This window comes from Cuculus canorus, chromosome 17 (assembly GCF_017976375.1).
Source record: "Cuculus canorus isolate bCucCan1 chromosome 17, bCucCan1.pri, whole genome shotgun sequence".
Lineage (NCBI taxonomy): Eukaryota > Metazoa > Chordata > Aves > Cuculiformes > Cuculidae > Cuculus > Cuculus canorus.
Genome location: NC_071417.1, coordinates 7,315,431 through 7,327,862, shown reverse-complemented (window position 1 = coordinate 7,327,862; position 12,432 = coordinate 7,315,431). Strand labels below are relative to the sequence as shown.

The 12,432-nt window shown below is 51.3% G+C and overlaps 1 protein-coding gene across 1 annotated transcript; it reads left to right on the top strand.

The window, feature by feature from the left end:
* Positions 1-1,239: 1,239 nt before the first annotated feature.
* Positions 1,240-11,200, top strand: LOC128849179 (glutathione S-transferase theta-1). The gene is made up of 6 exons (XM_054082833.1): positions 1,240-1,599; positions 1,704-1,754; positions 6,201-6,288; positions 7,353-7,503; positions 9,496-9,672; positions 10,542-11,200. The coding sequence occupies exons 1-6, from the start codon at positions 1,488-1,490 to the stop codon at positions 10,740-10,742; spliced, it is 780 nt and encodes a 259-aa protein (XP_053938808.1). The 5' UTR covers positions 1,240-1,487; the 3' UTR covers positions 10,743-11,200.
* Positions 11,201-12,432: the final 1,232 nt, after the last annotated feature.

The window sequence follows — 12,432 nt, the reverse complement described above, 5'->3', positions numbered from 1 at the left end:
GCTGATAAAAAGGTGTCAGCTGAGCCGAGGTGGGTTTGACTGGGGGTGACTTTGCTCTGAGTGGATCAGCCGCTCTGTCTTCCAGAGTCCCAGCAGTCGCTGCATGCAAGCAGCACATCACCCTCCACGAACCACACAGCTGCAAAACACCACGGGCTCCAGGCAGCTGAATTGAGCCTAAGCTTCTTAAGGTCTCTTCTGCTTGCATGAAAACCTGAAATGACAAGGAGCTGGGAGAAAGGAAAGTAATTTGACTGATTCTGCAGAGGAAGTGCCTGCAGAGAAGTCCTCCCCACTTCCGTGCCATTCAGGCCATCACCTCGCAGCGCAGAGATGATGTGACCAGAGAATTATCTTCCAAACTGAAAACCATACTGAGATCTAGTGGCGCGAGATTAATGCTGATTTGGAGATGTTATGCAAGGGCCTCGTTTGTGGTGTGACACATCCTTGCAGGGATGCATTAGGAACACAAGCATTTACCTTGTGAGAGCCATGGTGGGATGCTGTGGGAAAGTGGGCTCCCGAGCCTCTGGCGTCAGTCAAGGCAGTGGAGGGAATGCCAGCCCCTGCTCCCCCAGTGTCTGTTACCCACCTCTCTTTTGAGGTTGGTGATTTACCCTTACTTCTCTTACCGTAACTCATACGCTACCTTCTCGTCCCAAAGCAGCCTGATGAGCACACGGCTGCCTGACCTGTGGCATGGGGTTCTCCGGTCCCCCAGGCTCCGGCCATGCCTCACTGCCAGGAAGGGCTCTCCTGGACTCCTCTGGCATTTTCATAGAATCATGGAATGGTTTGGGTTGGAAGGGACTTCAAAGCCCATCCAGTCCCACCCCTGCCATGAGCATGGACAAACTCCCACTGGATCAAGGGTTCCAAGCCCCATCCAACCTGGCCTGGAACCCCTCCAGGGATGGGGCAGCCACCACTGCTCTGGGCAACCTGGGCCAGGGCCTCCCGCCCTCACAGCAAAACATTTCTTCCCAAGATCTCATCTCAATCCCCTCTCCCCTCATCCTGTCTCTGCCCTCCCTGACCCAGAGCCCCTCCCCAGCTTTCCTGCAGCCCCTTTCAGCTCTCGAAGCTGCTCCAAGGTCTCCCTTTCTCTTCTCCGGGCTGAACATCCCCAACTCTCTCAGACAGTCCATGAATGTTTATGCTCTTTTTTAGCCGAAGGGCCTTTTTCCTGTCATTGGTTGCTCAGTTCCTGCTCTTTCAGTCCGTGCATTACAATCCCTGCCCACACGGGCCGGGCGTGTGCCGGAGCCCTCACTGCGGTGTCAGTCCGGTTTGGCTCTGCCCGGTGTCCCCGCAGCCCCGGGTGCTCCCCGCGCTGCGGGCGGGGCCGAGGCCACGAGCCTCCTTCCCTCCCGCCCCGCCGGGGGCACAGCGCGATGCGGGAGGTTCTCGGGCTGCGGGCGGACGTGTGGGGCTGCCAGGCAGGTCCTTATTATTAGAGCCTGACCTCCCGCCCGGCTGTGGGGATGGGGCTGGAGCTGTACCTGGATCTGCTCTCGCAGCCCTGCCGCTCCATCTACATCTTCGCCCGCAGCAACAACATCCCGTTCGAGTTCAAGGCGGTGGAGCTGTTCAAAGGTGGGTCGGGCGCGGGTCGTGTCCCCTCCCCGGGCTGCCCCAGGCTCTGCCGCCCGCCCGGGTGCCCTTTCCCCGCGCTCAGCCCCGCTCTCGGCTCTCTGCAGGCTCCCTGCTCGGCGGGACCCCGGCGGCGAGCGGCGCGGAGCAGCGCGGAGGTGAGCGAGGGGGGGACGGGGGGGACCGGGAACGGGGGGACCCCCCCCTTGCTGGCGCTCCGTGCTGTCGGGCTGGGAACGGTGCCCCCCCTCTCCTCCCCCCCATTCCCAGGGTTCCGTATCCCCACAATTCCCGGGGATCCGAGTTTTCACGCTGGGAAAGGTACCCCCCCCCCCCCATTCCCAGGTGTTTGTGTTTTCAGGCTGGGAAAGATGACCGCCTCCCGCCCCCCCCCTCCCCAGGGGTCCGTGCCCCCCCAGTTCCCAGGAATCCATGCTGTCAGGCTGGGAAAGGTGGGAAAGGGGGTGTGTGTGTCCATTCCCAGGTGTCCATGCTTTCAGGCTGGGAAAGGTACCCCACCCCCCAATTCCCAGGGGTCCGTGCCCCCCCAGTTCCCGGGGATCTGTGCTTTCAGGCAGGGAAAAGTGCCCCACCTGGGTGTTTCCCTCCTTATTGCTCGATTTCCCTTTCGGGGTGTCCCTCTTCTTTCCCGGGGGTCCGTGCTGTTGGGTAGGGAAGAGTTTCCCCCATTCCTGGGTGTCCATGCCCCCTCCCCCCCGATCATTCCTGGGTGTCTGTGCTGTCAGGCCTGTTCCCATTCCTGTTGCCATTCCCGGTGTTGTGGCCCATGGGGCCGTTTCCTCCCATGGCCCCAGGAGAGCCCTTTGGCCACCCCAGTGGAGGAGCCCGTGCCCATCCCACCGCCTCCTGTTTTGGCTGCTGCTGCTCCGGGAGCAGAGTTATTGGAGTGTTCCCATAGGGAAGTGCAGTTCAGTCTGCTCTGGACTGGTGGAGAATGTCCAGTCATTGGAGTGTCCCCTCCAGCCCTTGTCTGGAGAGGCTCCGTCTCAGCTGAAGGAAGACAGACTGGACATCTGGAAGATGGCACTACATTGAAGCTCTGGCAGTGGGAAATCATAGAATCGTACAATGGTTTGGGTTGGAAGGGACCACGAAGGTCACGTAGTGCAACCATGAAGGTCACCTAGGTCACTTTTTGTGAGCAGGATGGGGAGGTGCAGAGCTCAGGGGAGGCTCACTAGTGGTCTCACCCCAGTGTCCTCGCAAGCCATGTCCTGTCCTGCCTGGGCAGGGTGGAACAGGTCAGGACAAAATCTGCTTCCAGCCCCTGGAAGCTCTGCTTGGTCCATCAGGAGGAAGGACCTTGGGTAACCAGAGTCCGTTCAAACACACGTTCTGCCGAGGTGCCTGGTACAATGGTTTGACCACGCAGCTCATTCCCAGAGTGGTCTCAGAGCTGTGCTGCAGCTATTTTTGTGGATCCCCAAGGAATGTTCCTCCAGCCATTTCTAGGGAATTAGTCAGTGACAGACAGGAGTGCTCTGGAAATGGGGACACAGCAGAGCCCCTCAGCTGTTCAGACTTGTCCGGCTGCGGGAGGCGGCTTGTGCCTATTTCCATGGTGCACTTTCCTGGTAGATTGTTACTGCTTTCCTTAAGGCAAAGCGTAGTACTTGGAAATCCTTGGCTGGGGACACAATTAGCCTGGGACATGATTAGCAAATAGGCTGACTTTTTTTTTTCCCCCTTTTCTGCTGTGGTGAAATCTCGTCCTCTGCCCTCTTTACCCATGGTTGAATCTGCTTCCCTGCACTGACTGATGCTTGAGGGTTCCTCCTGCATGCAGCGTGCCCTGCTCTTTGGCAGCGTCTGCTCTGCTTGTTAAAGTCACTGCTCGAGCCCAGCAGTGCACATAGGAGGTCTGTTTATAGCCGGGGGGACACCAGGAACGAATGACACCAGATGCAACAGCACCATAAATCACGTCAGCATCTCAGGAGTGATGAAGATGGGCCACCTAATACCACAAACCAAAAAGGCTGACTCTGCTTACTGGAAGAGAGGCACAAGCTCAAACTCTGCTAAACAGCAAATACAAATATTTGTCTCTGTTTTCATACAATAAGCAGTGGGTCTCAATGAAACAACCTGGAGTTAGTGTTCAGTCAGAGGCTGTTAGTGGTTTCCAGCTTAGTCGCACGATCTCGGCACAGGTCTTTTATGTCTTTGTGCAAAGACCCCGTGTCAACCAAAACAAATAAGGTGCTGCGCACAGGCTGTGGCACAGTCAGTGTGACAGACACTGGCCTGCTCTCCAGCCTGCTGTAATGACGTGTTAGTCCCATCAGGGGACCGATGCCTGCAGTGCTCCTGCATGATGAAAGCAGGCTGAGATCTGATTCACCTGCCGCTCGCTTCTAATATTGTTGTTTCTCAGTTGCCCGCTACCTTGGCTATTAAGCCCAGAGAGCAAAACAACCAGACACTAGGTCTGAGAACTGACTGCTCCTTGGTTGTAAGCATTACTGACTTGCAACCTCCTGTTGCGTTTTCCCGAGGGCCAGCTGAACTCTCCAGATCTCACACGTGCTGGGTGTACAATGACCCTTTGGAGCCTTTCTGAAAGCACAGGACTGAGCCCCTTCCCACAGCAACTCCTTCTACAACAGTAGATTTAGACAAACTTGTCTCGCTGTTTTTGTGATATAAATCATGGGCGTAAGGTGCCTCGTCTTGGTACTCCGCCTGCTGGCTTGATCTTTGGGTTTCGGATTTTTTAATATTCAAATTTCTAAATTATTAGGCTTAACTTGCACTTTGTGTCTGGCTCATGTTCCTAAGAAGCACTTTCTTCCTCCCTCTCCTGGTGCTGCTGCCTGGCTCTGCTGTGCACGTGGGACCCCTTACCCAGCTCAGCTGAAGCCACCATCACCACAGGCAGCCAGAGACATTCCCCGGTGAGGTAGAAACTGGGTTTGAACCCCTTCAGGCAGCTGATCGATGTGAACTTGAGTCTCCAATGAAGCTACTAACATTGGAATTTCCAAAAGTACTTCCCGAAGAAGAAACAAGACAGAGGCTGGTCCAGCTAGAAAGGAGAACTGGGTGCTGGTGTTTGGTCTGCTATATTTCTCATTATGTGAAATCAATACTGGGAAAGTAGCCTGTAATTGGTAATGTGGCAACCTGCCTTTCTCTCACCCCTTCCCCAAGCCAGCTGCAAAGAAAGTCGATAGTCCAAAGCCCGGGTTTATTTCTTGGAGGCTGTTTCCTGCTGCACGTTTGCCTGGTAAAGCAGACCCTGCCTCTGCGTCCCGAATGGGGCAGATAGTTCTCGGGGACATTGATCGCTGTTGGTTAACGGCCCTTATGTTTTTTGGAACAAAGGGATTTTTGTACAAGGCCTCCTGCTGATTGATCTGGATTTGCACCCTAAATGTCATGTCCACTGACATGACAAACAAACTCCCCTTAACCTTTCCTTACTGAAGTGTTCCTGGCCTTTTGTTCCTGGCCCTGGCATTTCGCTGCTGACTGGCAAGCCCAGTGCCTCAGCAATAGGCTGGAAACCTGGTTAGATAGCCAGCTCTTAGTGCCTCTGAACTCCAAGGCACCATGGAATTAAAACTCTTATGGGATGGTGAATTCCTTCTGCACTTTCCTGACAGAGGGAGGTTAACATGCAGAGCCAGGGGTGATGCAGGGCAGAGGTGTTGGATCTTCCCTGCCTCAGCGAATGCCCACTGTGGCAGAGGGAATTATTTCCTGAGCCTGTTGTTGCATTGCTGGCATCTGTGGTTTTCTTTTCCCAGCAGAAATTCTGGAAACACCCTCAGCTGTGTGTCTGCCGAGGGATCAGCTCTGTTGACAGCATTTGCTTTCTTTGTAAATGCTCAATTCCCTCTGCTCTTCAGAGACAAACAGAAAGGATTTTGCCCCATGTGTCTGTAAGCCAGCCGGGTTCTCTGTGGTTAATTAGCCACTGCGGTGATCTCTGCGGGCACAAGGCTTTCCAGTTGCTTTCCATCGTGACTCCATCCTAGCTGAGTGAGCGACATCTACAAACTGCAGGGAGATTATTTTTGTTTGGTGTTGTCTGTAGGAGCAGGAACAGCGACTCTCTGCTCTCCTGAGGATGCTCTACATGCAAAATCACCTTTTCCAGACCCTGCCTCCTTGGCAAATATTAAGTGGTTTTTAGGTGCTCAGTCGTCTTATTCCTAACATCTGTCTTTCCCTGCCCCATCTCTGAAGCCGTAGGACACGCTGTTCTCAGGTCAAGTGTTCCTGGTTCTCTGCAGTAGTGTTTCCACTACCAGCCCCTTCATCGCGGTATCTGAATGACTCTCAGGGAGTGATTATTTTCAGTAAGTTTTGCAGGTACTACTGGCACCTGAGCAAGCAGCAGAATTCCTGTATGAAAACGTGAACTGCTGCACGCCTCATGCCCAGCCTGAGCCAGCTGCCCTCCGCCAATAGCTTCTACCTCGATCTTCAGTTCCCTTTCCTTTTCTTTGTGAAACACAACTGTTTAGGGAAAGCCTAACACGGTTCCCTGGTTGTCCAGTTGGCTCTGGGCATTCACCTTGCCATTTGCTGGCAGATGCGCCTCTCCCCTCTGATGTGTCTGCTCATGTCCTTAGGGCCGTCAAACAGCGAGGGAGCTGGCAAAGCCAGTCTCTTGAAGAAAGTACCAGCGCTGAAGGACGGGGACTTCACCTTAGCAGAATGGTAAGAGCTCAGTCCTTAGACTGCCCTGGGCACCGGTAATCTGTGTGTTGTTTAAGAGCTGTTATTGCCGCAGAATTATAAAGGATCACAGCTTTTATGAACATGTGGTTATTTTTAATAGTGTAACCACATCTGCTCTGTTTCCATTTTCTGTTTGAATTATCTTTCAGAATGTAAACAAATCAGCTGACTTAACTTCTTGGTCTTACCCCGAATGCACTTACCTCAAAATGGGATTAATAAACATCTCTGGGAAATGATTAAAGCTTACAAAAATCCCTTTTACCCTGAGGAAAAATAGCATTTATCTGAATTAATCATAAATGCCACGCAAAGTCCTACAGCGACAAAACTTAGGTTTTACTTTGAGATTAATAAGGTGAATGATTAATGGTATCATAATACTGAAATAACTGAACTAAAGGAGTGTCAGCCTAGTAGGAGGATCTGCATTTCCTTCGGTTTTGTCAGCACAGGATTTTCTGTGGAAACTCCTCTTGCAGTGGCAGCCCACGTATTGTTGCAGATGACTAAGATGTTTTTCCATCTGACTTCTGCCAGTTAGTGAAAGTATAAACATCTGGACAAACACTGAAAGATTCCCTAGGCTCTTTTTGCTGAGACTTCCATGGATTTCAGTGAAGGCTGCGGGCTAGAGGTAGATCTGAACAAATGGCAACGTAACCCATTGGAGAGTTTCACAGCACACAGGAGCATGAACACGCGCCGGTCTCGGAGAGGGGTCAGAGCAGTCGAGGAACAGGGGGGGTTAATGTTGCTGACAGATGATCATGGGGGTTTATCACTTTTTGCCCCAGTGCCGCCCAGCTCTGCACCGTAGAGCAGCGCTGTGCTTTTCCAGCAGGTGGAACTTTTCATGGGAACTAAGGTGATGAAGTGCCATCTCTGTTGTCATCATTAATTAGATGCGGTCCCTAGACTGATCTGAATGCTTCTCAGTGGAAGCAGCAAGATCAGAAGGGGCAGGAGAGGGAGCTTAGGTGAAAGCGTTCTGTGTCATCACTCCCTGAGCCCTCTCTTTTCTCTGGTTAACATTGGAGCAGCACTGCCATTCTGCTGTATCTGAGCCGAAAGTACAACACTCCCGACCACTGGTACCCATCGGACATACGAAAACGGGCGCAGGTGGATGAATACCTCTCATGGCACCATGCAAACATCCGGGCTAATGCTCCTAAAACCATGTGGATCAAGGTAAGGAGATTGAATATTGAAATGTGAGTTAAGTGATACAGAATACAGAGCGGTTAAACAGCCCCAATTCAGAGGGAGTTTTACACTGAAATAATTACGCTAGGCTGTTCCTAGCTGAGAGGAACTGTCGGGGGGAGCTAGTCTTAATTGCTTAACGTCAGGATCTGGCAAAAGCAGCTATGGTGATTTTGGGTTTTGCCTTAAAGTGGGTCTGGTACAGAAGGTCTTTGAAACCCAACAGGCTTCCATTGCCTGGGTTCCTCAGCAAATGTGTGACAGATTTGGTCTCACCCCCAAGGGCCTCCCCTTCCCTGCACAGCTGTGCAGAGGGTGACCAGGAAGTTTGGGGGTTTTGATGAGCATGTGCTTTGTTGCTGGAAGCAGAAGGGCTTGCTTTGTCCATAAAAGAAGTCCCTGCAGCCTCATCAGGGTGGAAATCCAGAGGAGCCTTCTATTTCCAGCCTGCTTAGCTACTTCCTGGGAATGGGTTGAGGGACAGGCAGAGCAGAGAGAGGGAATGGCAGGGTTTCTTTATTCAGCGTGCTTAGATCAAGTTACATATAAGTAAAATTAATAATCACCCTGAGGCAGAAAATCATTTCGTATCAGATGATTTTGCTGGACATCTCTTTCCAGCCAACTCACCAGATGTTAATGCAGCTCTCCTTGGAGAGAACCAGGTGCAAACATATCTCTGCAAGTCCAGCTGTGGTCAGGGAGTGTAGATGAAACTGGAGTTGCCAGTAAACAGGGAAGAGCTGCATTCTTCCCGTGTAAAGTTTGCCCTTGTTTGTGCCTAACAAAGCATATTTGGACTCATTTGGCTTTTTGATTTATTGACAAAAATTTGATTTTATTTGAATTTTTGGCTGGAGAACGCAGAAAAGCAATTCAAATATGAGTCAGATTCATACAAGAAGTAGTTCCTTCCAGTCTCTGCAGGCTGTTATTGCAGCACTCCAAGGGAAAGAAATCCAACTCATTGCTGCTGCTGCTGAGATAAACCCGATACAGAAAAAGTCCTCAGAATTCTTGAAAACAGGGAAATGTATAAATCCACCATGTAACAGGAGGCACGTCAGCCAGACCTGGGAGAAGATGGAATGCCTTGAGATACAGAAAAGGAAGGAGGTGCTATTTCAAGTGGCTCTACCCAGAGGTCCCATCGTGCATAATTGGAACCACTAAGGAAGAGAACTGGCCCTGAATTTTCTGATAAAATAGATTCCACATGTACTTGGCAAAAAATCTCGGCTCGGATTAAGCAATCCCAGCTTGAATTGTTGAATATTCTAGCAGTCCACTCCCTTAGCTGTGGTAGGTGGAGCAGCTGTGAGCTTGGATGCTGTATGCACCTCTGTGAGTGGGGACAAACCTCATGGAAAGGCAACTGCCCCCCGTGCCAGCAAGTCCGTGAGACAAGAGCTGCACTTGCATGATTGCTTTGGAAAGATTTCTAGTGGTTTTAAGAAAGCTGCTTGAGAGGCCGCAGAAAGGCTGCTGTAAAAATAGTCCATGGCTACTCCCAGCCTGGCTGGCCACTGTCACACAGAGGAAGCCGTTCCTGCCGCTCCAGCCAGTGTAGACACATCCCAGTCCTACGGCCAGCACCGCGCTTGCCGTTTGCCACCCCGCAGCACTGGCAGCTGCCTGCTGCCTGCCTGCCTCCTGCACCCGGTTGCACCAGGCGGGGCTGGCAGGGGGCTGGCGGGCACACAGCAGGCTGCTGCAATGCTTTCGTTCTAGACATTGGTGCCCATTAGCTGGAGGTTCCTGTCTTGGCAGATCAGATGCTTGGGACTGCTTGTGTGCTCCATGTCCGTGAGCTGCTCGGAACTGCAGCAGTCCGTGCAGCTCCAATGCCTGCCCCTCCTACGGCTCTGCTGCAGGGTCACTGATAATCATGAGTAGTTCCTGGAGTGTAACTTAAACGACTACCACCAGATCAGGAGAAGATGGACTACTGCAGTCTGAAGTCTCTTCTCTCTGCAGGTGCTGATTCCCCTCTTCACAGGACAGCCGCTGCCCTCCGAGAAGCTCCAGGAGGTTATGGAAGGGCTCTCCACTTCCCTGAAGCAATTTGAGGAGAGGTTTCTGCAGGACAAGGATTTTATCATTGGGAGTGAGATTTCTCTGGCAGATCTTGTGGCCATTGTGGAGCTGATGCAAGTGAGTGCTCAAGTGTGGTAAGGAAGCCCTGGCACAAGGGAAAGAGATGCTGCTGGGCAAGAAGGGGTGCAGCATGTGGTAACAACTTCACTAGAAAGAGGAGAGAGGGTGTATCTTGACAGAAGTGGCCTAAGACAAGGAGGAGGATATGGGAGTGAGTTCAGAAAACTGGTTAGAAAAAGCTGGCTGCCACAGATCTCTTTTGTTTCTCCTCTCTAATAATCTAACAGGATTGGTTTTATCCTATAAGAATATTCTTCTTCGAGTGGTACTTGCCCATGCCATGTCTGGGAGGTGCAGGGTTGCATGTTTGACAGGCAGTTAAGTCTGTTACAAACTGGTTGTTCTCTGCCAGCCCTGAAGTGATTCTTTCTCCAAGTTCTGTATCCCAGAGGCTGAAAAACAGCAGTTCAGCTTCTCCACAGCATTGTGTTCAAGAGAGAGGCAAAGGCTGAAAGTAGAAGGGGGGTAGTTGATGTCAACTAAGACATCAGTTCAAGTAAACGCTTTGGGTTTTGTGCTGCGGCTTTGCTATATCACATAGCACTCCATCCTGTGGACTATGCAGTTGTCCCTACAACTCTCAGCCCCCCACATCTTCAAAGCTGGAACTGAAAATCACTCACAGTATGTCACAGTCATCACTGCTGCTCAGAACAGCTGGTCTGGCTCTCAGGAACTGGCCTGTAAATGCCCTTTAAAATCCAAGCTGGTTTCTGTGTCCCTTAGATAGATGCACCTACCTAGTGGAGATTTCCCTCCTTCCCAATGTTCCTTTATGAGCTCTTCTTTTTATTTTTCTCTAAGCTGTTGCTTTGGTGAAGAAGTGACTGCCGGGTGCCTCACTGTTGCTCTCTCCATCTCTGCAGCCCGTCGGAGTTGGTTGTGACGTCTTTGAAGACAGACCTAGGCTGATGCAGTGGCGCAGGCGCGTGGAAGAGGCCGTGGGGAAGGAGCTGTTCTTCCAAGCCCATGAGATGATCCTCAATATCAAAGAACTGAGCAACATTCAAATCGATCCACAGCTGAAAGCGCATCTAGCACCTGTGTTGATGAAGATGTTGAAATGAATTAGCCTATCTTACTGTTTTTCCTGCCCTTGTTTTTTTTTAACTTCTCTGACCTCCAGTTCTGCATCTAGCTGGGAAGAGCACTGTCATCAGAACACTGAAATTGCAGGCTGCTTCCCCCCTCCCCGTATCTTTGGGGGTGAAAGCTGGGAAGGGTTTAAAACCTGAAATGTTAAGTTTCTACAGAAGGCTGAGGCGCTACGGGTCACTTAACGCTTGTATCTGGGGTTTATTTCAGTGTCAAATCTTCTCAGAGATGAAATGGTATTTCCTGACAAATTTGAGCCAGCCTAACTGGGCATGTTAGAGAGCTGTACAGCGTGAGGGGCTTTGTTATCATGTGGGTTTGATGTTTGCATCTCTTTCTCTAGTGGTAAGCACTACAAAGCGTGCCTGATCCTCACCTTCCCAGCTCACGTTTGCACAGACGAGTCCAGCGCAAAAGGTCCAGGCAGTCACGAGAGCAGTGCACATAGGCGGTCTGTTTATAGCCAGGGGGACACCAGGAACGAATAACACCAGATGCAACAGCACCATAAATCACGTCAGCATCTCAGGAGTGATGAAGATGGGCCACCTAATACCACAAACCAAAAAGGCTGACCCTGCTTACTGGAAGGGAGGCACAAGCTCAAACTCTGCTAAACAGCAAATACAAATATTGGTCTCTGTTTTCATACGATAAGCAGTGGGTCTCAATGAAGCAACCTGGAGTTAGTGTTCACTCAGAGGCTGTTAGCGGTTTCCAGCTTAGTCGCAGGGTCTCGGCACAGGTCTTTTATGTCTTTGTGCAAAGACCCTGTGTCAACCAAAACAAATAAGGTGCTGCGCACAGGCTGTGGCGCAGTCAGTGTGACAGACACTGGCCTGCTCTCCAGCCTGCTGTAATGATGTGTTAGTCCCATCAGGGGACCGACGCCTGCAGTGCTCCTGCTAGGACTCCTGCATGATGAAAGCAGGCTGAGATCTGATTCACCTGCCGCTCGCTTCTAATATTGTTGTTTCTCAGTTGCCCGCTACCTTGGCTATTAAGCCCAGAGAGCAGAACAACCAGACACTAGGTCTGAGAACTGACTGCTCCTTGGTTGTAAGCATTACTGACTTGCAACCTCCTGCTGCGTTCTCCCAAGGGCCAGCTGAACTCTCCAGATCTCACACGTGCTGGGTGTACAATGACCCTTTGGAGCCCTTCTGAAAGCACAGGACTGAGCCATTTCCCACAGCAACTCCTTCTACAACAGTAGATTTAGACAAACTTGTCTAGCTGTTTTTGTGATATAAATCATGGGCGTAAGGTGCCTCGTGTTGGTACTCCGCCTGCTGGCTTGATCTTTGGGTTTGGGATTTTTTTTATATTCAAGTTTCTAAATTATTAGGCTTAACTTGCACTTTGTGTCTGGCTCATGTTCCTAAGAAACACTTTCTTCCTCCCTCTCCTGGTGCTGCTGCCTGGCTCTGCTGTCCACGTGGGACCTCTTACCCAGCTCAGCTGAAGCCACCATCACCACAGGCAGCCAGAGACATTCCCCGGTGAGGTAGAAACTGGGTTTGAACCCCTTCAGGCAGCTGATTGATGTGAACTTGAGTCTCCAATGAAGCTACTAACACTGGAATTTCCAAAAGTACTTCCCGAAGAAGAAACAAGACAGAGGCTGGTCAGCTAGAAAGGAGAACTGGGTGCTGGTGTTTG